Raw genomic sequence first — 25879 nt, 5'->3', positions numbered from 1 at the left:
GAATACAGTGACTTCTAGTTGTTCATGTAGTTAGGGTGACTTTGGGAGGCATAGTAGCTCTTCTGAATGTGAGCTGCAGCCACTCAGTGAGTCTCATTTCTGAGTTTGGGGGGAAAAAAGTATAAAAGCCTTGTTATGAGCTTTCTTCCTCCCCTTTGTGTCCCTTAATTTTTCCACTTGCAAGCTTTGCTTGGAGTGGAGTAGTGAGCACTGCAGAGTGAGCAGACCCCAGTGAATGTGGCAAGCAAGAGGGAAATAGTTCTTTTTTGGGAACTCAGTCACAGACCCTGACTCAGTGTTTGTGGCCCACAAAGCAGCAAGTTTCAAAACACTTAATGTAAATAACTGCAAATTTAGATGTTGAAAGCATCTAAACATAAATTTACATCTAGATGTGAATTTAATGTAAAAAACTGCAAGCTCTGTTTTTGCACTGTATGACCCATTGCACCTTTTGGAGCCTCTGAGTCAAAGCTGACTTTAGAAGAATGTTGAAGTCTTGGTTTCATGAACTGGGAGCTCTGAGAAGTCCATGCATTTAAAGATATACCCTGTCATCCTTTGGGATATATGCATACAGAGAGATGCATCTGAGAAGTACATATACAGAAAAAAATGTTTTTCTTATAAAAAACTAAAAGTTTAGTTTTTTCCAAACTTCCAAAAAAACCCCTTATGTATAAAAGTAACCGATATGTAGGGTGGGAAAATGGGAAAAGCATTAAGTCGCTGAAGGAATGTGGTTGTCCAGGGACTTTGAAGGCCCTGCTATTGTTTCCCTGCAAATCTCTGATATTTTTTTAGATAACACCTGCTATACTTGTTCAGAAGTCCTGAAATGTAAATATTTATAGCTGGTATCACAGCCATGTTTATGAAATCTCACTGATGCCAGAGAGGTTATCTGGCTACTATGGTATCACAGTACAGCTTCAGTGATACTGTCAGTGCAAGACTTCCTGCAAAGTCTGTTATTTTGAAGCCCCAATATCTTTGTGAAGGTAATGGTGCCTTGGTGTTGTGTGTGCTTTAAATATTAGAAAATGTGAGATAACTGACCAAACAGATATTAATATAATTTATAATTTCCCTGTCAGTAATTTTTGCTAGTCTAATCTCTTGTGTTCGATTAAATTTTTATTTGGAGTTAAAGCTAGTTTGTGATTTCTTGCTGTAAAATTAGGAGTGACTGTATTCAATGTCAAATCCTCATACTCTTTCAGGAGCAATGAGACAGTTCCCAAACATGCTCAACCAAGTCTCCTTATTTTTAGTTTCCCATGGTTTTGTGCATTCTGGCTTTCACTAGGTTCTAGCAACTTTGCTCCTATTTTCTTTGTAACGCTGATTTATTTTCCATATATGTTCAAGCAAATTAAGTACCAAGGGTGCAGTGGAAGAGCTGTTTAATCAAGGGCCCACAGATTAGACCTGGATGACCTGGGAGATTGCAGGTGAACAGCAAAAGGTTGGTCATCTTGTAGCACCAGACTGATAGAGGAAAAGCCAGCCCAGGTTTAGTCAGTGAGTGATGGTTTTCTTTCCTGTGAAGAATAAGTAAATGGCTAGGGTTTTTTGGTCTGGAGAGAAACAGCTGATGTAGTATGTGAAAAAGATCTGTAAAACATTAATGCAGAGGTAGTGTGAATGGGGAATGACTCTTCACTGTTTCTTATAGTGCAGGAGCCAGAGAGAATGAAAGAGACATGAAGAGATGCTTGTGTTGTGCATTAAAGTCAGAACACACCACCACTGGAGCTTGTGGGCATGGAATGTCTCACTATCCCAATAATGAGATAAATTATTGGAAGATAAATCCTTCAAGGGTGTCTGACTGCTGAGAAGTCCCCAGTGGCTTGGATACCTTGGGGATGCAGAAAGCAGAGAGAGAGATTACTATGCAGGTATAGCTATTACACTCTTCTATAAGTGTTTGCCATTGGCATGTGAGTCAGGGTGGTGGGTTGGAAAGACCTTTCATTTGACAATGGATATTTTTGTTTATTTATTTTAGTAATAGGCTAAACTGCCTGGTAGTTAAGCAACCACTACCAGAAGTCACTGAGGGGTCCCTGTAATGGACGGACTCTTCCAGAGACAGCAAGAGATGGATGGGCACATGAATGAGGAACAACTACCTTGCTCCCAAGTTAAACTGTCCTTGGTTGTGAATTGTAGTCCTCAGCAGCCTCTGAGATTTCTGGAAAATCATAAAGGAGTCCTTCTGAACTCCAAGCTGTGTACAGATCACTACTTTTCCTTAGATTGGTAGTCTTCAGTTTTTCATTTCTCATTTCAGATAAATGCTGTCTGTTGTGATCTCTTGCTTGCAAGTTCAGCTTTTTTTGGAAGTTTGGAGGGGCAGAGCAGTTCATCAGGATTTAACTGTAGCATATTTTGAACATACACCCTTAGTTCTGCCAGTGATCCTTGCACGCTACTCTTGTGATTGAGTTTTGGGTGGTGTTTATTTTTTTTACCTCATTTAGATGCTGATCATTGGTAGGATATGCTTAAATTGGACTCCATCCTTGGTGGACTGAATTTATCTATTAAACTACACGACAGGGCATGACAGTTGCTACACTTGAACTTTGTGTATACAAAGTTGCTGAATTAGAATTAAAATGAGGAAAGGAAGGAAGATAATGTATCATTTTACTGAAACTTCTTTTTCCTTTTGTGGAATGGATTGTCTTTCCTAGGAGTGTTTCCATGTAGCATGAACATGCAGCCTTTTTAGGCTCCATGCAAAACACCTGGCCTTTATACCCCAACAGGCTTCTATCAATGATGTAATTGATCAGATAAAAATATCCTCTGATCATAACCACTTTTTCTTTAGTCCTGGCAACACAAAGGCTTTTTAAGCTCAGAAGCCTTACTTTACATTTGTGAACATGGCCTCACTTCTGCATTACAGTTGCCTGGTGCTCTTTCTGGTGTGGATGTACAGTTGTTTCCAACAAAATGTTTCAGGTTTTTACATTTGTAGGAAACCAACATATGAACAGATGTGTAAGTAAAGGGTACTTTAATATGTCTCATGACATCTTCTGAAATCTCTTGTTGGTCCATTTTAGTAAAAGCTGTATGTCCACTCTCTGTAGTCTGGAGAGTTGCGTGGAAAAGTGAATTGGACTGTTATAGTTTCTTACTAGTCAAAATGAGGTTTTGGAACTGTGTAGAAGAGCAGACTCTTTCTTTAACATGAACTCTTTCCCTGTTCCCTTGGAGAAATAAGACTATCTAAAGTGTGGTGAAGCTGGAGAACTGCCTTTTGGAGAGACAAGAAGGAAATAAAGTGAAAGAGTAGCATGCGATTTGGATCTATATCCCACAGCAGTCTCAGTGCCAGTTATTAGAAAGATACAGCAGTGTTCTTACCATCTTGACTGTTGACAAAAGAGTGAGGAGGATGCTCACTTTTTCTTTGTTAAAAGCTGGCAGCTCCAGAAGTCTTGTGCTTCTAGCACTTGTGTGCCTGTATTAATCTGAAACACGATGGAAGAAGATATGTTTTGGATTGCCTACATTGTTCTGAATATGTTGGACTTGGAAGAGAGCAATGTCTGCCAGGTCTAGTGCTTGTTATGTTCTTAAACAAAATACACTGTTTGCTTGCAAGGTGAACTGTACTGCATAAGAGGAAGCAGTCTGAGGTGTGTGCGCTTCAGTTATTTCTGCTCTGCTTAGAATTTTCTTTGTAGCAACTATTTTTTTTTCTTGGTTAGTTTTCTACATTCCCTGCCTTGCTGAGTGAATCTTCATCGTGTTTCAGTTTTGCTTGAAAGCATATTTCTCACTTATTTTGTTATTTAGTACTGTGTTTGGCAAGGACTTTATGTGAAATAGTATACTTCATGTGCTTCAAAGCTCAAAGGCAGAGTTTTATAGCTGGACAACAAAATTATGCTCTTTGGACACTGGGTTTCTGTAACACAGTTAGCTTGAGGAGTTACTTAGCAGAGTTAGTAGACTTCTCCCAGAGAATGTATCACATTTTGGATGGTTCATTTTTGGGTTAGGAGATGATCACAGAGAATTTCAGGAGCTCACAATCAGCTGAAATGGTTGGTTTAGTTTTTCACAGTAGGAAAAATATGGAGGCTGTTTTCAGTTTACATTCATAGTGGTTCTTGGTCCTTATTTGATTGTTTCAGAGAGGTGAAAAGAACACTTAAATTGTCCGTTAAGATGTTTATATTGCCCTGTCACCACAATATCCAAGATGCTATGATTTCCATGTGAAACCTTGGCCTTTCTCCTGATTCTTTTTACACTCTCCTCCCACACTGTAGATCTACCACTTCATTTTAATGCACAATGCTGTGGTAAGAGATACTCTGCATCTGCAGGGGGATAAGGAAATCACCTTTCCTTATACTGTTCACTGGCTGGCTTATTTACAGGCAGGATTTTTCTGGGGCACCTCCTGTTGGAAGAGCAAGACATCAGAATGCTAGCTTGAAATTGCCATTCGTACATGATCTGTGAATTGGCTAATTCTGACATGTAGGTAGTTAAGAAATGATTACAGTCAGAGGAGTCATGACCTCAACTTTTCATCATCTCCATTGGCTTGTGCCCCAGTTTGGAAGTGAAGGAGGCATAGGAAGTTTTAATTGTACCTGTGTGATTTATCCTCAGTCAGCTCTTTAATTTCTTCTGGCTGTCTGAGGTTTCCGACACGCTGTAAATTTCTCCAACTTTTTCATTATCTGCAATTTCTTTATGACTCATGAATCGGAGTGGAGAGAGAGTGTGGATTTACAGCAGAGATAAACATGTCCATAAAGTCTGTATCTGTGTCAGTAATTGTACTGCTGTCAGTGACTGTCCTGTTTTACAGGTCTCTCTTGGGAGAGGAACACGCTTTGCTACCAGTGTCAGAGAAGTGTTCACTTTGATTTGCATTAACGTGCCAGGAGATTAGGTTGCAATGGTGAGGATGGAAATTGAGTTTGGACCATGGCTGCTATTGTTTTTTTAAATAAATGGGTGTGTAGTTGAGTTGCCCTCTGTCTGCAGAAAAGAAGAAAAAAAGGAGACAGGTTCAGGTTGTTCTTAAATATAAAATCAGGGAGAGACAGTATACTGATGATATCAGATGTGATTCTACCCATATGCATAAATTGTGCATTCTTACCATAAAACAAATGCTGTGTCTAGGTAACTGTCATATATGGAAAAAAATACTGCATGGATCCTTAGGGTGTTCTCTGTCTGCTGGTAAAGTAGAATGAATATTTCTTTAAGTTTCAAGAAATTTCTGCTTCTATGCCTTCTTGCCCCTCCCTTACTCCTAGGAAAAGATGCTATTGTGGACATTGATGGTGAGTACTAATGCATCATCATAGTCTCCACGCACTGATGATTCTGATTGCTGCAGAAGGAGGTGTATACTCTTGAAGTTTGAGAAAAGGAGAAAAAGTCCCTAAAACTCTCCTCAGTGTGTTAGAAGTTCAAACTTCTACAATTTCTCTTTCTGTGCTTCTATTTTCTGTTTGATGCCTGTTGTAGATACGTGTCTATGTGGAATCTTCTTTTGTTAGGTTCTACAGTTTGGGTTGGATTTTTTGGCTGTGACTTAATTTTTTTCACAGTAAGGCAATTATTTTACCCCAGAATTATTTTCAAATATCCAAACTGACTGTAAAACCCCAAATTTCCATTATGTCAGGTATGCATTGAGACTCCCAAATGCAGTTGATTGTATTTTTCTAATTCTGATGGACACCTCTTACCAAAGAGAGATAGATTATCATCAACAATATAAACTCTGTGTGTAGATAGCTTTAAAAGGTGGTTAGGTGTAGAAGTGTTAGAAATGCTAAAATGACACCTGCCATTGCGTGGTTAATTCCGGAGCCTGAAGCTGGAAGTAAAATGGGGAGTTTTTCCAGTGGTAGACAGTGTCCCATCTAGCTCTGATAACTGAGTTGCCAAAGCTAGATATATAAGGATCACATGCTAAGTGGTCAAAAGCTGGCAGATAACTGCTGTTGAAGTGAGTGATGCTCAATGCAAAAGCAAACTTCTAAATAAAAGCTGTGTTGATGAGATGCTTTTTACCTGATCTTTACTGAAATGTCTTTTTTCCTTTTCTCTCATCCTCCTCCTCACCTCTTCTACATGCCCATACCTAGTTTGCAAATCTGATTTTGTTAAAACAAAGGTTACCTCTGAAAGGTACTTCAGCTAGGATGTATTACTTGCTTTATTGAAACAAGACAAAAACAACACCCCACACCAAAAAGAAACCCAGGACAACAAATACCAACAAACAACAAGAACAACAAAATAAAAACACCAAAACAATGCCCCCCTCCCCTCCCCCGCCAACATTTCTTATATGCTGGTATTCATTTCCAAGAATGTCTCTTCTGAAAGTCCCCTTAGTCTCCTATAGTTTGTTCAATAGTAGGAAGAAATTCTGCAATGCTTTGATCCTTTCTAGAAAAGACTTTCTGAATTTATGTTGATAGAGTGAAGGTTGATCTAGGTACTTCCTGTTGTTAAGAAAAGGGAGCTTTTTCAGTGTTAGTGGGGAAAAACAGAAAGACATCTGATTAATCTGAAAACTAACTGACCAAACAGCTCTGAAGACTGTGAAATCATTCATCTGATCCATCACCGTTAACTTCTGCAGGATTTTTGGTATGCTACTCAAAGCACCAGTTTGTGCTTTGTGAAGACATCTGGAATATTAGCAGTGGTCAGTCAAGCAGTGGAACACATTGTGCAGTCACTGGTTCTGCATTCTCTGTTCTTGAAGGTTTTCCAGACCTGATTCAATAAAGCCTTAAACAGCATGATCTGACCTCATGATTGACCCTACTTTGACCAGGAGACCTCCTGAGCCCTTGTAACCCTGATCATCCAGTGACTCCATGTTTCTGTGATCTAAGATCCTTTCTAGAACTAGAAATGCATTCAAAGTCTGCATTTCCCACAGCGCCAAACAGTTCAGCTTATGAGCTTTAGACAGGTGCAACTCTCTGATCTGCCTCTATGGGAGCAGCTGATTAGGAGCAAGAAACCTAAGAATTCCTGTATCACAGTGATAGCTTTTTGACTTTGGGGGGATGATGAATGGACTTTCAGATACTTCCATTGATAGAGGTGATTACAAGTCTGTGCAGTATGGGCTGCAGAGTCCATTTTTGAGCATAGGGAGATACAGTCCATTCAGTACAATTCTTTAGGCAGAGGAGGAGAATGGTCCTCAGCATACACAGAGGTTCTTGCGGGTCTTGGCTGAAATGAACAGTGAAACCGTGTTCATCTGTCTAGACAAGTAAGAGGGTCAATGGGGCTTGACTGAAGAGCTTTTAGCCACAAAAGTAAAGGAATGGGCTGTCACATTAAAGCATTTCTACCTGCCGTATGCTTGGCACAGAAAGAAACATGACTACAAACAAAAGGTTCTTACATTATACTGTCAGAGGCCTATTTTTTGCTACTCTCATTCTGACAGGATAACTTGTAGACTACTGTCAGTGGAGGAATTGAGGATGGGGAAAAGTTTGATCAAGCATAAGGTTATGTGCATTTTTTCATTATCTTTTAAAAACACAGAAGTGCTAAACAAATCTCAGGAGTCATTCTAGCAGGGACTCTCGAACTTTACAACTGGTCTGTATTTATTGTTTAAAAATCTTTTGCAGTCTGTGCCTTTATTCAATTAAAACTTTCCATTTCTTCTGTGTTACTAGAACATTTACTCTGTATTTATAGATATTGGAAAGATTATCCCTGTACCATCTCTGTCTGAAATGTTTTCCTGTAAGTTTTGGCTACTGGCAGGAGTGAAGAGAGAATTTTCTTCTACAGTGGGGGTTGCTGGACCTATTTGCAGAGCAGCTGCTGATCCTAGTGAAAAATCTCACTAGAGTGTGACTTTGAAGACTTGGTTCAGTTTCTGGCACTACCCCTCTTCTGCTTGGTTGGTTTATTTGCCTTCTTACATGGCCCTTCCTATTGCCCCACCTGTAAGGTGGAGTTCATGTTAGCTTTGTTTTGCAAGGCACTGGAAAAATCATGTATTTTGAAAAAAAGCATATGAAGCATTTATTTAAGTATCCTTTACTGTGTGGTGCTGTTTGTTGTTTCCCCCTGCTTGCTGCTATTATATGCCACAGGAAGGTATCATTAGAATACTGTGTCAGTCATCAGAAGTAAAATGAGAATATAATGATAAAACAGATCCTAGCATCAAGTGGTCTTCAGACTGGGGCTCAAGCAGGGTAACTAAGAAAAGTGAGGCTATTCTCAGCCATTTGCAGACATTATATGTATGAAAGGATTTCTATTTGCAAGCAGCATAAAGGTTAGAAATTATTAGTCTGTATCCATTCTAACGCCAGAGATTATTTACCTGGTTCATTTGCTATGTTGCTTTTCAGTTTTCTCCATTTTGGATCCAGTGATAATGCATACAAAGCTATGTGAAAATTTGCCAAGCATTTTGTCACTTTATTGAATGCTTTCAGTTGTTCTGAGCATGAAGTCTTCTGTAAGATCAATAATGAACTTGCCACCGTACCTCTTGCATCTGCAGTAAATGCAACTTTGAACATCCTGTCTGTATAATGTTGCTAGACCGAGTCTGATAGTATCCATCTCTTATTGCCTCATTAACTTGTGAGCATTAGAACAAGATAAAAATGCCCTAAAGCCTCTTATCTGATGATTGTTGTAACCTTCTGAGTGCCATTAGTTTAAGTTTGCAATCAAATGCTTCCCCTGAGTATAAGGAGCACTGATTAAACCTGAAGTGTCCCCAGAGGCTTTTACAGCTGTCATGGGGGCGGTGGCTGCCCTGTCCAAAAGGAAAAGGGGGGCTGGAGGTCCCGGGGGGGGAGGCCACTCTGCAGACATCCACGTGGCTGCCCCAGCTGTTCTGCTTTGCCTAATGAATCGTTTTACAAGGAGAGGCTGGATATTGTCATCACAAGCTGCCTTCCCCAGGGACTGAAGCCAGCCTGATAATGACTAATGTTGGTGATAGTAATTGAAGTGTGATGGCTCTCCAGGGACTTTCACACACGCAGAGCTGTCAGGCACTTGTGGCTGGTACAGTCCCATGAATACCTCAGAAATGCTTTTTAATTGCTTGACTTTCATTAACTAGTTCCTGTATGTATCCTGCAGAAATATACATTTTAAGGAGATAGAGAAAAGGAGCCAAGGACTCTGCTATGACCCTTGGTGTACACATGTAGTTACTGTCCTGGCATGTTTCCAGTGAGGATGGCTGGGTGTTCTTGTTCCCCTTAGTCTTGGTGTGGACCTGCTCGGTGTCTGCACAGGCACGTACAACAGATTACACCTGAATGTACCTTTTCTGTTATGTCTAAGCCTTGTCTTCTTGATGCACAAAGATTGTACTTGATTCTAAAAGGAGACAATAACTATTTAAGAATATCAAAGGATTGCTGCTGTTAATAATGTAGAAGCAATGACAGCTATTTGCATTTTGTTAGGCATTGAAAACTGAATATAAGATAGAATAAAAATCTTGTAAAAACATACCATATCATGTGTCCCAATATGACTGGAGTTTATGGGCATGAGATTTTGGGAGTTTAGGGCAGAGGAGTAACCAATTTATGTAAAACAGAGTGATTTTTGTTCTGAATATATTCTCACTTAGAAGTGCATCGTTGAATATAGCAGTGGGCCTGAGATAAAAATAGCCCCAATGGGGTACTGTACTCTGGACTTCCAGGATCCTAACATGAATTTGTCAGGGTGCTGAGATATTTTAAATTGTCTCTGTCTCTACAGGAAGGTTTTGCTGTGGCTTTTTGAGTTCTAGCTGGAGATCAAAAAAGGATGCTTGGTGCTGTTGCCAGCAGAGTAGACATACTACCTCTTCTCATCATATTCATTGCAAGTTTGTTCTTCACCTCCCCCCTCCAGCGAAGTGTTGGCTCTTAGAAATTTATTTTGGTAATAAAACATTACTTTATACTTGCCCATGAAAGCATGTTTGAAGGCTGTGTGTGGATTCTTTAAAGTGTCCAAGAGATTGTTGTTCCCTAAGCACACTGCAAACCCATATCATAATGAAGTCTGATGAATTAACATGCAGAAAGTTCAGCTCATAACTTTAAGTGGTTAACTTAGACTCTTAAAATGTGGACCCAAACCTGTGGTTCGTGTGCTGTAATTTAGTTGCCAGTCCCAAAATTATATGTTTCGATGGGTTTTGGTTCTGAGAAAATGGGTGAGTTTATTCTTGCTATTTTTGTTTGCAATGAGGAGATAATAATAAAGTTATGCTTACTGCTTTTCACAGTTATAAGTCTTGACAGTAAAGCTGAAGGATATAGTTTAGTTATTTTCTTGTAATTTATCTTATGACTTGTACTGTAATTGAGGAGGTGGGAATAGGAAACTCCATGCTGTGTAAGTAGAGATTTTCAGTTTGTAATTTAATTTTACTGATTGGTTGCTACAGCACAAGCACAAGAGTGGAGGTAATTGAAAGACCTCTAATAACTGATTAAGTAGATTCCATTTATGTGTTGTTTTGAGCACTGTTTTAGTGAAAGCTTGTAAACTTTATTATAATAAGTTCAGTAGAATATATTTTCTGTGTAGAAATTATTTTACATTGATAGGGCATTTTCATATGGAGAGCTTTTTGTGCTGTGAGGCATATATCCACATATTGTTTAAACTTCAAAAAGTGACAATTATTTTGGTGTTACTATGCACTGTTACATAAAATTTTGCTTTTCAGGTATTTGGTGATGTTTTACAAACATATGTATTATAAATAAGTATCTCTAAGTCTTTGCACAACTCCCCCCAAATGTATTATTACATTTTAAAGCTTTCCAAGTTTACTGGCAATTCAATAAATATTAGCTCCCATATTCTTCAAATTAAAATGTGACTTCTGTTTTCTCACTGTGGAGTTTGATCTGTTCTACTGAACCAGGTGAAATCTTGTTTGGTCAGTAGCTGGGGGGGAATATGAAGAGCCCGGGTGTTGCATTAAGCAGCACTGGTGCCCTTCTCCTGGAGGGCTGCTGAACTGTTATCCCTTGGTAGCTCTAGAGGGCTCTCTGCTGTTGGAAATGTCACATTTCTAATGACTTATGTGACAAAGGTCTTAATAACCTGTTGGTCGTTAAGGAACTCATAACACTTTTTTTCAAATGCTAGCCTCATTGTCATCAGCAAAATATAGCATATGCAGTTAGAATCTAATTTTCTCCAGTGTCAATTAAAGGGTCTCATTTTTATTCTGAACTGTGTTATACTCTGCCTGTAAATGCCTGTCACTTAAGTTACAGCACTTAAGTAGTGTAGGAAGTAATTTTTGTGTGTGCAGTTTGTGACGTTCCTTGTTAAATCGGTAAAAGTATGATGTTGCTGGCACTGACTGTGCAAGAAAGAGAGAAGATCATCATCCCAGGCTTTATTGTAATCATGCAGTTTGTTACTGTAGTAGCCTTAAAAGTAAATGGGCATTGTTTCAGGAGAATTGGAAATAAATGTGTAAGATGCAGGACAAGATGGGACAGGATGAAAGTATGAAGAGTAATTTTCAACGGAGTAATAGGTAGATGTTTGTCATCAAGTTCTATTAAGTGGCATTAGAAAGGAAGGAGCACCTATATAATACTTCTGCTTTTTATTTTAAAACCCTTTGGGTGTTATACAGGGATATGAATTCCAGTTCTGCTTGGTGGGTGCGCAGTGGTGTGCTGGGTTTGACTGGGTATCTATATCAGACTTGGTTGCATTAAAATGGACTTTAAACAGGTTAGTTTGAAAATCAGTCAAGCAGTTAAAGATTGTAATATTGTGTAATAGTAAATTCTATTATCTTACAGTTTTGTAGGGTTTTTTTCCATATATGTGCCAGTGCTACATTGCTTTCACTCAGTTGTGTTTCAAAAGCAATGAAAACTAGAAATAACCAGAAGTAACATCTGTGAAAACTACAAGACTAGAAATAACATCTGTTTAGACTAGAAATAACTGCAACATGATTGCAGCTTCCATTTTCCAGCACTTTTGGACATCATGGGTTAGATGTCTATTATGGACAGTGCTGCAGTGTTCTGTATGATAAGGACCTTACATATTGAGGGAGTGAAAATAACATGGAGTTTGATGCTCATTGAGCTTCCCAGTGAAAACATGCATCATGAGTGTGCTATTTTACATGCTCTGTGGTGAGTTCTATCTTGTGTATTCTGGAAAGCCCTCGTTTGAAATTACCTTTGTGAATTTACTGCTGAAGGGGGAGAAAGTGAAGTATGGATAGACTCAGGAAAGGAAGAGGTTGTTTTATTTTCATTGGTAGCATTTGCAGTTCCCCAAGCAATGAGGGCTGCAGAAACTGGCTGTTGAGAGCCACAACTTGATTAGACGTTTGGGTCTGTTGTAAAATCCTGTAGTGTCTGTCTCTTGTGTCATCGTGAAAATCCTCCTTATGCAGTGGAGGAAAGGTATTGAGAAATCTTTCTTGTAAATTCTGGGTCTTTTTCCTTCTTCTAGGAACTACATTTCATAGTAGGAAAAATACGCTGAATCACCCTTATCTGCGGAAAACACAAACTAATTACAGTTAAGCTATTGATTACTTTTTCAGGCAGCAAAAAAATGCTTCTTCCAGGATTCGTTTCCCCATGCTATCCTTGACTTCAAACACCTGCAACATACGAGTTCTGGTTCTGGATGAATTCAAATGCTCAGTCCTCCTAGCATTTTGGATGTATTTATTGCACGTACTACATCTTTTCATGTCTAACCACTGTAATTTGAGAGGAAATAATATATTTTGTATTTAGGGTTATGGATTGTATTAGTTCAGTTGAAGTGGGGATTTTATATCAGTTTTAATGCACTACTGCATTTTTTGTATAATGGAACCTTAAACAAATTAATGTAACTATGGAGCTTGTACTTGTAAAATCACAGGATACAGGTGTAGCCAGTTTTAAACTACATAAGATTTTGGAATGTTTTTTGAAATATATTTCCAAGTAATTGTGATTGAACTGAAATAATTTTTGTGAGATACAGTATTGTGGAGTGGCATCTGCATGCTCTTTATTTATGCTTGTTACTTTTGAATACTTTTGTAGTTAATAATCAGATCAGAATACTGAAGTCACTAAACAAAATGTCTCGTAACAGTATCTCAGCATTAGTGTTAACAGAAATGCTCTCAGTATGTTTGAACATACCTCCATCTATATTTCATATAACACTGTATATTGTTAAATCCTGTCAGTTTTGAGATCTAAAGATATTAGAAAAAAATTAGGCAAAAATATCCTTTTGGCTACTGCATCTGTGTGAGGGACATCCTCCTCATTCGGAGCATTTGAAAATACAATCCCTATATTTACTGTGTTTACCTATATTTACTTCCCTGTAGAGCTGTTCAGGAAAGTCACCAAAGGCAGAGGGGGACACATTGAAATGTACTTGGTACAAATTTGTATTGAGAAGAAAAAGGAAATAAACATTTTCTATAGTCTTCCATTCCTAGTTGTTTTCTGATTAAGTAACTAAGGTGGGTAAAATTCAGGTACACATGAGTTTTGGAGATCACTACACAGCTGACAGGGATAAAAAGAGTTTTTCACCAGTGGTAACCTTGAACCTTTAGAGGCCTGTGTTTATAAGCTTTATGTTATATGAAGCTGTATTCTAACTGCCTTAAGGTGTATCCAGTGCACCTGTAAGTCTTTTCACTTCAGGGTCTGCTTTTTACTTAGTACTCCACATTTCTTTTTAAAACAATAGAGAAGTGATCTTTTTTATTGTTTTTAGCCATTTTCACTTTTTGGTAATCAGCAGCATCACTGACCTTCTGTATCTGAGTTTGAATGTACAGTAGTGGCATTCCATTTTAAAATCAGTTTAGTTGAAATTATTATAGCAGAAATAATGTAAAGGTTGTAACTGTCTGCAGTTTTCAAAAAGCTGAACTTTATGTGTAGATGTGTATATTAATGTTACCTGGCAGTTGTTTTCAGCACTGTTCTGAATGTTTTATTCAAACTTTTAAAAATGCTTCTTTTTTTCTTTATTATTTTGACCTAGTTTTGTTGCATTGATGGCTGTTTAGTGAACTTTTTCCAGCCATTCCACACACTGATAGTAATAGGACAGTAATTCTCTAGTGGATGGCAATGCCCACTCTCTGAAGAGCTAGCTTGTGAATCCATGTCTGAGGTTCTGGTCTAAATCTCTTGGTCATGCTGGGGTCACCACAGTGTGTTTACTAGGCTGAAGTTGCAAAGTCCTCAGTGTCCAGGTTGCCTGGTGCTTCCCTGTTAGAATTCAGTGTGCCAGACCCGTGGCACCCCTGTCTTTCATGAATGGAATTCAAAAAGACACTTAGATTTCCATAAATAAATTAGGAATTCAGTGGCTTCTTCTGGCTAATCAGGGCAGGCTGATAAACCTTGCTAGCTGTTTAATAAATGAATTGTGACTGATTACCTATTAATATGGACGCCTCAGGAATTCACCCTGGGGGAAGCAGAGCAGTGAAATAGAGAGGGGCATGGCCCCCTGGGAAATCAGGGCTTCATGTTTGCAGCTTAAATATCTCTGTGAAGTATCAATAAGGAGGTAATTGAATTTTGAACACAAACATGAGCGCCGGATGGATGAAGGAGAGGGGGGCACTGATCATCTCTTCATGCCCCTTCATACTCCCCTCCCCTTCCCCTTAGAGACCACTCTAGTGAAGATAGATGCTAAATCCATTAAATAAAGATTAGACTGTATCGTGGTAGAAAATGGCAGCTTAGCTAGATCCCTGGGCAAATTGGGACCTTTAGCAATACAGAAAATTAAAATATACATTTTTAACAAGTGTGCTTTCGACACAGTAATAATGACTCTGTGGCTTGTGGGGTTTGCTCACCTTTCAGATCTGCTTTTGTTTGGTTATATCACTTGCTCTTGTTTTGAAACCAGCCTGCTTGGTCTCTCTGAAGCAGAGAAGACTTAGGGGAAGAAAGGTTATTTTCCCACCTTGCTTTCTGTCTTTGGCACTTTTTATTGGCTCTTATGCTTGTTATAATATAGAAGATCAGTACTCTTGTATTTGAATATGCAAATAATTAACTTCGGCTCCAACACGCTCAGTCACATGTTCTGAAAAGTAGTTGTCAATAGTCTAGAGGAAGCATGTAGATGTAAATGTGATCAAACTTTTTATAAATGGTTTTTATTTTCTAAAAACATGGCTTTGTTTTTTATTTTCTCCAGATCAATTTTTCTGAATGCTACTCTTATGGAAAAGATTAGTATAGGGGTGTACATTGTAAAAGATCAATATTTTTTTTGTTACACAGTGAATTGTAGAAGCACAGCCGAAGTGGCATTCAAGGGGTGACAGTGTTTCTTTATAATACTGTGCTAGACATAGAACACAACCGGGCTTTCTTCACAGTCCCACATGCTCTACTGTCTGTTGCAGCAAGTCAACAGATCCTCCTGGGTTTTGCAGGCAGAATCTCATCTGTCTGTACAAGTACAGGACCAATTGCCATACTGGAGAGACTACTCCTGTTTTTCCAAGATGATCATTCTACAGAACAAAATCCAAAATTTTTTCTGTTTAATGATTTGGAGCAAAAAATGAGCCTAAGCCAATGTTTTCCTAGAGATAACTGCTGTTCCTTCCATTTAGAATTTTTTTTCTTTACTCTAGATAGTTTTGAGAATGGAAAGAGAAAAAAAAGGTTTTATGCTTTGCTGAAATACAGTGGACTGAGACAATAGTAACATGGGGGCTTCTGTCTGTTCTTCCACAACATCTCCCTGATAATACCACTTCCCTTTTTTCAGACTCCTCTCAAATATTAGCAGTTGTGCCCAGAAAACCCTTGATGCTGCATCCTCAGCTTTAACTGCTGAGAAGTGAACCCAGCATCTTCATTTTTTTGTTAAGAAGAAAAGTAAATGTTATTAAGTATAAGAAAGTATTAACATACACAGGTCGTTCTGGAGGCAGTAGTGAACGTACTGGGAATGTTTTGGCTTCCATTAACTTAGAGCTGCATCAGACATGGTTTTCTATTTGTTTTCCAAACTATCATCTGCTTCCACATCCTAGCAGTTTACTCTCTTGTTTTTTGTGACAGGATTTTGCATTGGGAACATCTGTTTCTTTCATCCAGCCATGCTTCTAGGAAGAAAAAACTTTCTAAGCTGCCTTAGCCTCAAAGATTCTCGTTTGTTGTGTTGACACCAAATTGAAAATGAGCAGGTACCACCTCCTAGCTAAATTGCAGTAATTGATTGTGTATGTGTTGGAGCCTGTCTCAACTGAAGAAGCCAGGTCTCAAGCCTCCCTTGGTAAGGAGAGATTACACCATTGGGATTACCTTTGGCCAAGCATGTTGATCATGGGCCTTCTTCATTCTTGTGCCTTCCTGGCCTTTGTTCTCTTCGCAAGGGGACAGTTCCTTTCCTGAACCCCACCCCTCTCTCTCCAGTTCTCAGTCTGCTCTTTGTAACACGTCTAGTTTCTTTTAACCTTAGCTGGCCTTTTTCAAAAAAGTCACCTATACCTTGACAGCCTGTGTCCTTTTTTTCTTATGCTACAGGCATTCCTTAGGCTTATTGTATTACCTGTCCCTCTGCCTGTTTTGGCGATTTTTCTGCTCTCTTCTTCGTGCTTGTACACTTAGACTGATTTTCTAGCTCAGGAGTCTTCCTTTGTAGATCCCAAATTTAAAAGGAGACTCTTGCTAATTTGTGCTGTAACATCTTCTGAAGGCAGGCATGTGTCAGGAACTTCACAAGCTTATGGCTTTCCATATTAAGGCACTTAGTGATGCAACATTTTAATTAAATTAACCAGAATTCCTAAATTGTAGATAGACAGATTTTCCAGATCATCTCAATATGAGCTTTTAGAGTGATCAACACTCTGCTGGTGTTTAATCCATCAGACTGCCATATGGAGTGTTGAAGAGTAGAATATCTGTTTATTAACAATTGTTTTTTCACGTCAGCATGTACGATTTTTGTATTTGAGGACCTAGGAGTGCAATCTGTTCCTGCATCTCTTACATGAGTTATATCAGCCTCATGCCAGACCTCATTTCATGCCAATCCCTCTTTTTTTACTGAATTTAGGTGAGCAGTAGGCTGTCTAAATGGCGTAATAGAGCAAGGGGGTCATTCTATCACAGTCTTCAGAAGTTCTTTGGTTACACTCTCACAAGGGGAATGTGCTCAGATGTCCTTTATGAGGAATTGCAGATATCCGTAGTGTCAGTGATTTCTGTGAACAGTTGAAACATGTTTAATGAAGCTTTGCAATTTGATTGACCATAATGTAAGTCATAATTCACAAAAGTCAGAAAATTGTTCAAGATCAAGCCAACATTTTATTCACCCTGAATTAATAAATATCTATTCTTAAATCCTAGGATATCTGGTGTTAGACTTCTCTAGGAATAGAATTTACCTGTCTCTCTAGAGTAGTTGTCTGTTCCATTTTATTGTGAAATACAAGTCTGTTTCTACTCGTTTAGCTGAGTGAATGCTTTCCATTGTTGGTCTTTCCAATGGGAAAAATACTCTTCAGGGAAGAGGAGAAAACCTTCTTGTATTGTGACTTTTTCATTGCTCTCTTCAGAAAGAAGTATTAGCCCTCCTAGAATGAGAGATGAGATTGGTGCAGTACAGGAATATGTTTTGCAGCACAGGCATCAGGCTCTTCTCATCAAATCTATTTTAAGATATTTTTCACTGTCAGAACCCCCTGAATTCTCAGCTGGAGTAAAATGCAGTCATTTTTGCAAACTCAAACATGTTCATAAAGCTTATTTGCTTTCTTAGATGCATTAACAGAGTGGGGAATAAGATGTGCTTATTAAGACAACTTCAAATTTGATACTTGTTTAGGTAAGGTACAAAGAGGAGGGAGCTGTTGGTATGAGTTGATGGTGATAGATGGAAAACAGTGGGAGTTTGCCTTTATTAGAGCTGTCTGTCTTACCCAGCAGATGGCATTGAAAATGTACCTGCTGCCCTCTCTTCTTGCTAAGCACTGCCTTAAATGAAATCCAAAATCCTTCAAGCTGGACTCTTCCCTTTGGTGCATAGCTGCAGATCACTTCCTCATGAGGAATTTGGAGTGCCCCCTGCCTGCTGGATAAAACAAAAGACCTGCTGCTGGATTCCCAGAGGGCACAAGTTCTTCAAGCCAGTGGCAACATCTGTCCCAGCGAAGGGCACATCTTAGGCTGGTGACTGTAGGAGTTTATAGGCCCTTTACATGTGTGCCAATGAGAGGAGGAGAAATGGTGAATGTTGATGATTTTTAGAGTGGGTATCACATAGTTTCCAATTAAATGATGAGGAAAGTGGGATGTAGATCTGTTGTAATGATTCAAATTGTAAGTGGTTATGGCAGTGAAACTGAGAAGTGAAAAATGTTTACTATGAATGAAGAGAACATCAGTTCTGTAACATTTTGTTTCCTGTCTATTCAGTACTCTTTTATCTTTATTCTCTTTTCAGTAAATAATTCTGATAATATAATTTTGTGCAAACACTACAGTGCTCATGCAAGGTAGTGGTTTAATACTCCTAAGAAGCCAGATAATTTGAAAAAAATTATAAAATTTATGTACATGAAACACAGCTATCTTGTAGAGCTAGTGTGAATGCATGTGTCAGACTATGTAGCATGGCTTTGTTTGTCTCATATCATTTGTATTTTGTTCTATATTGTGACTGTAAGTTAGTAACATACCTATTTCAGAGTATTTAGAGCACAGTGGGAGCTAATGAACGTTGCTACCTTTCTAGAACCTATGGGATTAAAAATGCTTCCTTGCAGCACCTTCATTTCCCTTATATCTGAGGGACCTGAGTACTTGTTGAAACTGGAGTTTTTTACTCCTCCTCCAGTGCCAAACAGATTGTCTGTGATCTCTCTTTCAATGACTGCTGCTCTATTGCTCATTTAACCTTGTGACCAAGTATAATGTTTGACTCTCCAGTAAGTCCAGGCATCCAAGCCATAATCTAAATCTTCTTCCATTTTTTGATATAACACCTCTGGAATAAAACCTTTCCTATCTATCCACACAGCGCTTATCCAAGTTCTTATAGTATTATCCCTTTCTCAGAATCTTTTACTCTGATCTTACCAAATCCTGTTCCACTCACAAAGATGAGCTCCTTATTTTGATTGTGATCAAGATCTCCATACATTTCTACATACACTTCAGTATGGTATCAGACCATTTCTCCATTTCTCTTTATGTTTTTTCTTTGTTGTTCTGATGTTCTGTATGTTGTGGGTTTTTACATGACTTTTGTGTTTCTGAATGAAAACCTTGCTGTTTGGCAGAATTTTCTTGAGAAATCTGTCTGAACTTGCTGGAGAATTTAGTCAAAGTAATTGGATTTTGTGCACAGTTGATGAATGTGGCAGCACCTCAAACCTCCTGAGCTCCTGGGATCATCCAAAACAGCCAGGTCCGGAATAGCCAGGTCCCCAGTATGGTGAAGCTGAGCAGATTGTTCTTCTCCTCTAGATCTTCAGGCTTGAGTGTATCTCCAAGTCACAGCAAATTATTATCCTATCTCCCACCTCTTCTGCTTGAATTTAATAATTGTTTATGCTTTACAACCTATGTTTCTGCGTAAGGTCTAATTATCTTCTCCCAGGAAGGAAATAAGTCTCATTCTCTATTTTGTAACTTTGGATACCCTGTCAGGCAGTATTTTGGTAGGAATAATTTTGAGATAGTGTGAAATACACTATTCACTACTAGAGAGCTTCTTATAAATCAAGAGTTTTCTTAATGAGAATGTGAGGGGGGGGGGAGAAGAGGATCTCTTTGATTTTGAAAGGTTGTGCAGTTGTTATTTTACATCTCTGCAATTGAAAAGATAAATTGAAAATTCCAATTGACTCCCAACCCTGAAAAGAATGAGCAGGGAGAAGATCAGAAAACAAGTAATGGAAGCCGGTCAGATTAAAATTAGCAAAAGAAATGCTTTTTACAAAATGAGTAATTTGATGTGGAACTTTCTGCCACACTGGGATTATTTTTTTTTTAAACCAAGTACTTAGCAACAATTGAAAGGGAATCAGGCAATTAAATGGATGATAACATTTTTAGTTAGAGCAGAATAAAATCTAAAATGAAGTAGGAAATATCAGCCGTTTCAGGATATAAAACAAGTACTTAGGAAAAGGAGGAATCTTTCAGTAATAATTACTCCATATGTCTTCATAATGTGGCTTCCTAATTTATCTTTTCCTGTGATGCTTCTGATCTTGGGTGCAGTCAGACAGGATACCTGACTGGGTAGATTACTGATCCGCCCTGCTCTATCAATTTCTGTGCTCATTTACAGTTTTTATGACCACAGAGCAGACAGATTCTAGTTTAATAGGAAATAACATTCCTACAATTTTTTTAGCAACTAGTCATAGATCCTACTTATAGATAGGATTTTGTATACAAGATTTTAGTCAGTGATACAGAAGTGTAAATTCTGAGCATGCTCTGAGTTACACCTCTAGAGAGAACACCATTATTAAACCTTTTTGAGGGTGTCCCTGGTGGCAGCTCCGTAGAGCAGGTGGCCTGCATGGCACAAGCATACAGGGAGTCAGGAGCCTGTGTCTTATCAGACCATATAATCTAAAAATCACTCAGCCTGTTTAGGTCTCCTGGGGAGATGATGACGATGACACAGGACTCTTATGCTAAAAACTAATTGTTGACCTGCAGAGGACGTCATTCAACACAAATCCCAACAGAAAAGGGCTGGGTGATGGATGTTTCTGGGTAGCAGGCCAAGCTCTCATTTGGTTTGCAACAGATATTTCTCTGGGTTGCCTCAAGATTTTCATGTCTAATACCTGGCTTACCTGAAAATAGAGAGCAAATTAATTAAAAAAAAAGAAAAGCTTACAATTTATGTTTACTAACGTATGTATATAAACCTGAAAGGAGCAAACAGTTCCTCCCCTGTCTCAGAGCATAAAATGCCCTCACTCTTCACTATGGTGCTTGGGTTTCCTGGAACATTAAGCTAAGCAGTGGGTAGGTGGAAGGTTAAAGGCAAGGAAACAGTGTTGAAAAGGAATACAGTAAGTAGAATATGGGAAAGGGATGTGGGAATGCATATCCATCTGTTGATTGAAACATGGCCAGTAGATCCAGGGAAGTGACGCATCTGCATCTGCAATGCCACATCCAGTGGTGTCCTCCATGCCCCAGCATGAAGAAGACATTGGTAAACTGGAGTGACTTCAGTGGAGAGCCACCAAGATGATCAGGGGCTGGAACACTTGCCCTGTGAACAGAGGCCAATGGAATGGGGCTCATTTAGCATGGAGAAGAGGTGACCACAGGGACCTGATAGCTGCCTGCTAGAACGTGCAGGGAGGTTGAGAAGATGGAGTCAGTCTGTGCATGGTGCCGCATGGTGGGAGGACAAGAGACAATAATCGTAAATTGAAGCAAGAATGTTTCTGACTGGAATCAAAAGAAAACTTTTCCAGCATGGAACAGTCAAGTATTGGAAGGGTTGTCAAGAGAGGTTGTGCAGTCTGCATCTATGGATGTTTTTATGACTTGACTGGAGAAAGCCCTGAGCAGCCTATCTGTTCTGAACAGAACATTAACTGGAGACCTGCCAAGGTTCTATCAAGTCAGAATGAATCTCTGATTCTGTGCAATTTTCCTCATATGATATTGTACTGTACACCTTATTCTGTCTGTTCTCTTCTGGTAGATTAAATTTTCTTCACTAACCACTTTTTCCTTGTATTCTCCTTTTACTTCTTCTGCTCTGCTGTACCTTTCTAACTCTAAATAGTTCTGATAGTTCCATTGCCACTGGACTATGGAGTCTTCAGACTTCTCCAGACTTCCAGAATTTCTTCAGTACCTCTCAACCCTCAGAGCAGCATTCCTACTCACCAAATCCATGGACAGTCCGCATGGCCATCGCTGCCTTCTGTTTTCCTTTCTGAGCTGTCTTGTAGATGGTTTGCCATCTGCTTTGCTGCAGTGCCTGTGTTCTTTCTTCTAGTAATGGATGAAGAATTCTTCTGTTCTCATTAAAAGACAGTGGTGTCGCTGCATTCAGCTTTCATAAGAGAAGCACCTAATGGTAGACATGGCCTCTGACCAGTGGTATGCATGGACTGTAAATAAACATGAAGAGATTTTTGGAAGCAAAAGAGTACCAAAGCTTACTGGGCTACTCTCAGTAGACCTTCTGGAGCAAAAAAAAAAAGGGGGGGGGGTTTGTTTGTTTTGGCTTTATTGCTGGGTTTCAGAAAACTGGAGTTTCTTCTGGCCTCTACTCTCAGGACATATCTTCAGACTCCGATACCCTCCATATTTCTTGTATTCTTAATATCTTCTTTAAAACTCATCAATATTAGAAGTGTGAAGGTCTTTATGAAAAATGTTCTCACATTTCCCTGTGGGTCTGGGAGGGTGTATTTTTGGGTGTATCTTTTACATCTTTTTTTACAGCTGAGCCTTGCCCAGTTGCCTTTAATCTCGTTAGCAGCTAAATTGTATTAATTGTAGCAGAACCTGCATTGTTTGTACTTTAATACCTATTCCAAACGGCCTTGAGTGGCATTGCAATTTTGTTATGAAGTAGGTCAGATTAACACTAGTCATAGATTCTCTGAGTAACTACAGTTTTTTCCTATTCATTCGAACTTGACTCTACTAGCATTTGGATGCTATAAAAACTGTAACATTTCTAAATCAGTGCATTTTCTCAGATGTCTTGTGAACAACTTGGAGTTGGTAAAGATGGTTTTGAATTTCCCAAATTTTCTTCTGGTCTCTCAGATACTCCTCAGCTCAGGGTATTGCTGCTGGAAGAGTTTTGTAGTGGGCAGCACACCTGAAACGTACGAAGTTATAATTTAAAATGCTGGAATAAAGCAAGCAGTGAATATACTAGGAAGGATGAGGATAGGGATAAGGGTAATTGTTACATAAAGTACCTTTGATTCACATGGAGGAAAGAATAAAATTATGGAGGCAGTTGTGAAGGTTTTCTTCTGCAGCCCACAAACTGCATATTGCTGCTCTTCCATAATTCTGTCTTAACAAAGCCTGAGACTTTGACCTTGGAACACTGAGATTTCAGTCATTTGCATATATTTGGCCATACAGACCTTGTCTGATTTTTGGAAATTTTGGAAGTCTTCTATGTAATTTGATGTATTGTATCATACTAATTGCAAAAGGAATCTTGGTTTAATTCATGTGTAAATCAAATAATATTTTTCAGTCAAAACCCATGAATCTTCTTTTCATAGAGGCCTACAATACTGATAATTCATTGTTGTGTCAAGGGCTGCAGTCATCTAAATGGAAAGATGTTTCAATAAGAAATCTTGGGATTAGAAAACATTTTAAAGATTTAGTCTGCTTTTTAAAGTAAAGACATACTTCTGGACAAATAAATACAGACTACCATATTACGAGCTTCTTCCATCTAGATATCTCTTTCCATTAAGTTTGTTGACAGAAGTTAAATTTAAAAATTCAGTTCTTCTTCACAGTTCAGGCCATTAGCTAACCTATTGACAAAGGCTAGTTTCTGCCTTTTGGAGGTCAAGGAAGCTGTACTGCTCTTCATCCAGCGCTGCAAGCCTCCCCGTAAACAAGCCTTGATGTCTTCGGATTGGATTTGTGTGCCCTGGCTTGCATAACCATACAGCTTGTATCCCAGTGTTATTAGCCAAAAGGAATATAGGGACTTACATAATCATTACACGATTATTTTTCAGTAACTGTACTGTAAATATGTAATTCTCTCTGCTCCTAATAACTCTTAATCCCTTTGTTTCTATTGGCTCCTGGGCTCAGATTTGGCCGTGGCCTCCATGCCCTGGCCACTGATAAAACTTGAAAAAATTGTTACTTTCAGGGTTCACCTGCTTTGCTCCCAGCAGTAAATATGTGCTCCCCAGCGCAGGCAGGGGCACTGCATCTGGGTGCAGTGTGTTGTGGTAGTGTGGGCAGCACTTCTGCCCCTGTGCCTTCTGAGAAGGGTCCATTCACCTCCAGAATGCTTTCATACCTGGCTGTATGTGTGTGTTCAGCGCTGACCTCTTTGCTGAGCTTCTTTGTGTGTTTTATGCCCAGGAGTTATTGAAGAAACAGTTTTGATCTCATTTCTCCATGGTGTTTGGTAAAGAAGATTCTTCCTTGAGATACTGTGGTGAGAAAATCTAAATTATCAAGAACTCTTGATCCACTGCAGGTGTTGGAAGCCAGAAAGATTATTTTCCTTTTGGTACAAGCAAGTAGAAAAAGGCCCTTTAGAGTGCTTCTTGTAAAAACATCACCCTATTGTGCTGTTTGGCTGCAACATCTGTGGGATTTGGTGGTCAGAGCTCTCCCAAGCTGTAGCTCTTCCAGTGATAACTTATGTTAGTAAAGTACCTTTCAGGTATATTTGAAAATATCCTCAACTTTGATGCAAAATTGCTTTTCTTACTGCTTTTAATATTAGAAGTATAACTCAATTTTTTTTATTTCAGCCTTACGAGATACTTGAACATAATTTTTCTGTGTTTAATTAGCTTCCTGAGTCAGTGCCTGGTTTTAGGTCTTGACATTTTTGGCGTGTGAAATTTTCTTGTGTATTTGACCTTGGCTTTATTCCAGAATAAATATTTTAAGCTGCTAGTTGTGTGTAGTTTTTTTTGTCTTTGGTCTGAGATTAGGGGGCAGACATAAGGAGCACTGAGAGAAGTGAACTGTATAAACCACAATTAGAATTGCAGTGCACAGGTGTCTGTAGATCTTACACAATTGCCAAGCTTATTTGTTTCTCAAATGATAGGGGCTTTGGGAGTGTATTTTGGAGAATAAAGGGAGCAGAAGGCCTTCCGTTTGTATGTTAGGGTTGTGGGTTTGGCTGTTTGGGGTTTTTTGGTTTTCTTTTTTTTTGAAATCCTGCTTTAAATTCTTCCAGACTTGATACATTTGATATCTTTACAGAACCAGCATATTGAATGGTTGAAAGTGATCTACTGTGGCTGGAGATGCAGTTTGTAACTGCCTTCAGAGAGGAATCAGCATTGAAGAATAAAAATTTCTTGCATAATAGCTTTTCTTTGAGCATCAAATTAGGTCTTGTGGTTCAAAAATCTGAATGCCAGCATTGAAAATAAGAAGACTTGTAATAATATTAAAAGAGAATGACTTTAGCATCAAGGTTATGGGTGAGTTCTGCTGCAGGGCCTTGAGGATCTTTTTGGGAAAAGAGGCATCTTAAATCTCTATGCTAGTCATGCAAAATATTATTGCAATGAAAAAATAGTGAAGCGAATAAACAGCAGCTCACAGTACAGGATGCTTGATGCATCAGGAGTCCTAGTGTTCACTGTATTTTGCAATTTAATGCACAATATTTTTTTAGTTCTGTATTTCTGTATGCTCCACTCACTATGTTGGAGCTGTATTCTTGGGATGTGAGGTTCCATTAAAAAATAAATAATAATCGCAGCCCCCGCTCCCCCCACATACACTCATTTTCTGTAATATGGTAATGATATCACCGTAGCAGTAATTACGGGTCATCTTCATTTCTTTCATCTCTGCTGGTTCTGATGGCTTCATTCCTTTGACGGAGAAGATTTGGCTCTGGGTGCTGTGATTATTTTGTTAAGCATTATTCGAATAGACAGGAGTGAGAGAAATTAATCAATCCAAATGCAATTAGCATCATGTTTAACCCAGTGATGGACGTCTCAAGGTGAAACAGCCAGGGGAGTTTCAGACATTATTATTCAATCCAGTGGCTCTTATCTAAATTATAATCAAGAGGTTTTTATTGGCTTTGCAGAGAGAAG

At 38.8% G+C, this 25879-nt stretch overlaps 1 protein-coding gene and 1 long non-coding RNA gene across 6 annotated transcripts in view; one reads left to right on the top strand and one right to left on the bottom strand.

Moving 5' to 3' along the window:
• Positions 1–25879, top strand: part of LIN52 (lin-52 DREAM MuvB core complex component) — a 41734-nt gene that overhangs the window by 5426 nt on the left and 10429 nt on the right. Inside the window, exon 6 of one of the 4 annotated variants that reach the window (XM_032111270.1) lies at positions 16140–16236. The exons of 1 other annotated variant lie outside the window; for it this stretch is intronic. In XM_032111270.1, the coding sequence (XP_031967161.1) occupies positions 16140–16141 (2 nt within the window). In that variant the 3' untranslated portion in view covers positions 16142–16236. Of the gene's footprint in view, positions 1–9792; positions 11105–12619; positions 13652–16139; positions 16237–25879 lie in introns of those variants that run through there. 2 more of the 4 variants (XM_032111267.1, XM_032111271.1) reach the window with 2 other exon arrangements.
• LOC116445116 overlaps positions 16304–25879 on the bottom strand; it is a 55678-nt gene continuing 46102 nt past the window's right edge. Inside the window, exons 6-7 of one of the 2 annotated variants that reach the window (XR_004240656.1) lie at positions 17474–17662; positions 16304–17287 (exon numbers count right to left, since the gene is read on the bottom strand). This is a non-coding gene — a long non-coding RNA (uncharacterized LOC116445116). Of the gene's footprint in view, positions 17663–25879 lie in introns of both variants that reach the window. The other variant, XR_004240654.1, reaches the window with a different exon arrangement.

This window comes from Corvus moneduloides, chromosome 6 (assembly GCF_009650955.1).
Source record: "Corvus moneduloides isolate bCorMon1 chromosome 6, bCorMon1.pri, whole genome shotgun sequence".
In the NCBI taxonomy this organism is placed as follows: Eukaryota; Metazoa; Chordata; class Aves; order Passeriformes; family Corvidae; genus Corvus; species Corvus moneduloides.
Note: the sequence above shows the minus strand (reverse complement) of the source record. Positions and strands in the feature narration are given on the sequence as shown.